Raw genomic sequence first — 1,936 nt, 5'->3', positions numbered from 1 at the left:
TCTACAGAAATCCATTAGCGAAATGTGAACAACATCATGGTTCTGTTTCTGTTTCCTCACCCTTCTATGACTGATTTGTGTTCAAACACTTCTCTAATGGAACTAGGTTGAACATACTCACAATAACTAATTATATTAATATTGTCCACCTTAGTGCAGGAAGTTAAACTTTATGAAAATCTTTCAACAGAAATAAAAGTTTCTTTCTCGGAATTCTTTATCAATAGATACTTCCTTTACCTACATACTTACAGTAATTTCATTAAACCTAGTATGTACTTCAAGAACACATTTAAAGGAAAAGGTAGATGAATTTCCTTCACAGTTAAAGCTTGGATGTTTCAACCTCATCACCTTTCATCCCCAACTGTTTGATAATAATCATTGAACTCATATCCCTCAGGGGAAAATGTCATGTTTTTGACACTACCACACTTCTGTCACATCGAAATATTTTCCGGTCATAATGTCTATTTAGTATTTTTTCGAAATCATCGTGCCTGAAACTTGAATCATGGCCAGAAAATGCAGTTGCAGTGTGGACATAGTAATGGTGCGCCATGGAGAGTCAGAATGGAATCTGAAGAATCTATTCTGTGGATGGTATGACGCAGATTTAAGTGAAACCGGAGTACAAGAAGCGAAAACAGCAGGAGATGCCTTGAAGAAGGCGGGTTTCAAGTTCGATATAGCCTACACGTCAGTGTTGAAGAGGGCTCAAAATACCCTCTTGAATATTCTTTCAGTACAAGGTCAAAGCGATTTGCCAATCGTGAAGACGTGGAGGCTCAACGAAAGACATTACGGTTCCTTAACGGGAATGAACAAAATCGAAACTGTTGAAAAATTTGGCGAGGAACAAGTCGCCATATGGAGGAGGAGTTTTGATATCCCCCCTCCTCCAATGGAGGAAGGACATCCCTATTATGATGCCATCACGAAGAATCCATCGTTGTTAGAGAACGGACCAACACCTGATGAATTTCCTAAGACTGAGTCTCTGAAGTTGACAATCGACAGAACTCTTCCTTTCTGGAACGATGTCGTTATACCCAAACTCAGAGCTAAGACGAGGATCTTGATTGTCGCTCATGGTAACAGTTTGAGAGGAATTGTGAAGCACTTGGAGAAGATAAGTGATCAAGACATAACAACCTACAATTTGCCTACTGGAATACCGTTCAAGTATAGCTTAGATCCGAACATGAGGCCAATTGCTCCTCTGGAGTATTTAGGAGATCCTGACGTTGTCCAAGCTGCCATTGATAAGGTTGCTAATCAGACAAAAAAGAAGTGATAGGTTACTCATTAGATGACATTTTTCATTCATCAAATTGTTGTGATGAAGACATTCATTTGCAGATAAATATTGTGAATTGTGATATTATCATTGGAAAGAATTACAGTGATTGAATTTATTCCTTTTTTCTGCACATTTCTTATTTTGATATATAATATTATTTTCATTACTGGGTTGATTTTACCTTAAGCATTTTATTGCCAGTTTCATAAAAAAATCTTTTCAAACCGGAAAAGTAATGTCTGCACACTCTTGGTCCCTTTGACCTTGAATCTTCCATTATTATTCAGTCTTCTCGTTTCTTGTTAAATACCAGGGTAAAATTGGGCATAAATATCCCGATGTAGGTTGAAGGTAACAAGCAGATGAAACTCAATTAGATACAATATGCTTCGAGAACATATTCGGTATAAGATTTCCGTCAATTACTGTCGAAAAGCCGCATTCGAAATTGAGCTTATTCCACTTTGTACCCCAATCTTCATATTATTAACACATACCGGTTTTATTTCGAATGAAACATGCTGGAAACATACATCCCTCAAAAATTTCTTTTCACAGAATCGGAGATTTCCCCAGAGCCCGCGACGTATTTGTGATATCTTTCCCGGAAAATTTAATCTTTTGATATTACGC

At 37.3% G+C, this 1,936-nt stretch overlaps 1 protein-coding gene across 1 annotated transcript; it reads left to right on the top strand.

The window, feature by feature from the left end:
• The first annotated feature begins 426 nt into the window (after nt 1-426).
• On the top strand, nt 427-1,418 carry LOC123315177 (phosphoglycerate mutase 1-like). Its single transcript, XM_044900773.1, has one exon. It carries the CDS (start codon nt 515-517, stop codon nt 1,295-1,297), a length of 783 nt encoding a protein of 260 aa, XP_044756708.1. The 5' UTR covers nt 427-514; the 3' UTR covers nt 1,298-1,418.
• Nucleotides 1,419-1,936: the final 518 nt, after the last annotated feature.

Source organism: Coccinella septempunctata, chromosome 6, assembly GCF_907165205.1.
Source record: "Coccinella septempunctata chromosome 6, icCocSept1.1, whole genome shotgun sequence".
Lineage (NCBI taxonomy): Eukaryota > Metazoa > Arthropoda > Insecta > Coleoptera > Coccinellidae > Coccinella > Coccinella septempunctata.
The sequence above is the reverse complement of the archived record's forward strand: the minus strand, read 5'-3'. Positions and strand labels throughout refer to the sequence as shown.

Excerpts from the sequence above, each read along its gene's own strand:
- LOC123315177 (XM_044900773.1), top strand. The coding sequence starts at position 515 with ATGGCCAGAAAATGCAGTTGCAGTGTGGACATAGTAATGGTGCGCCAT.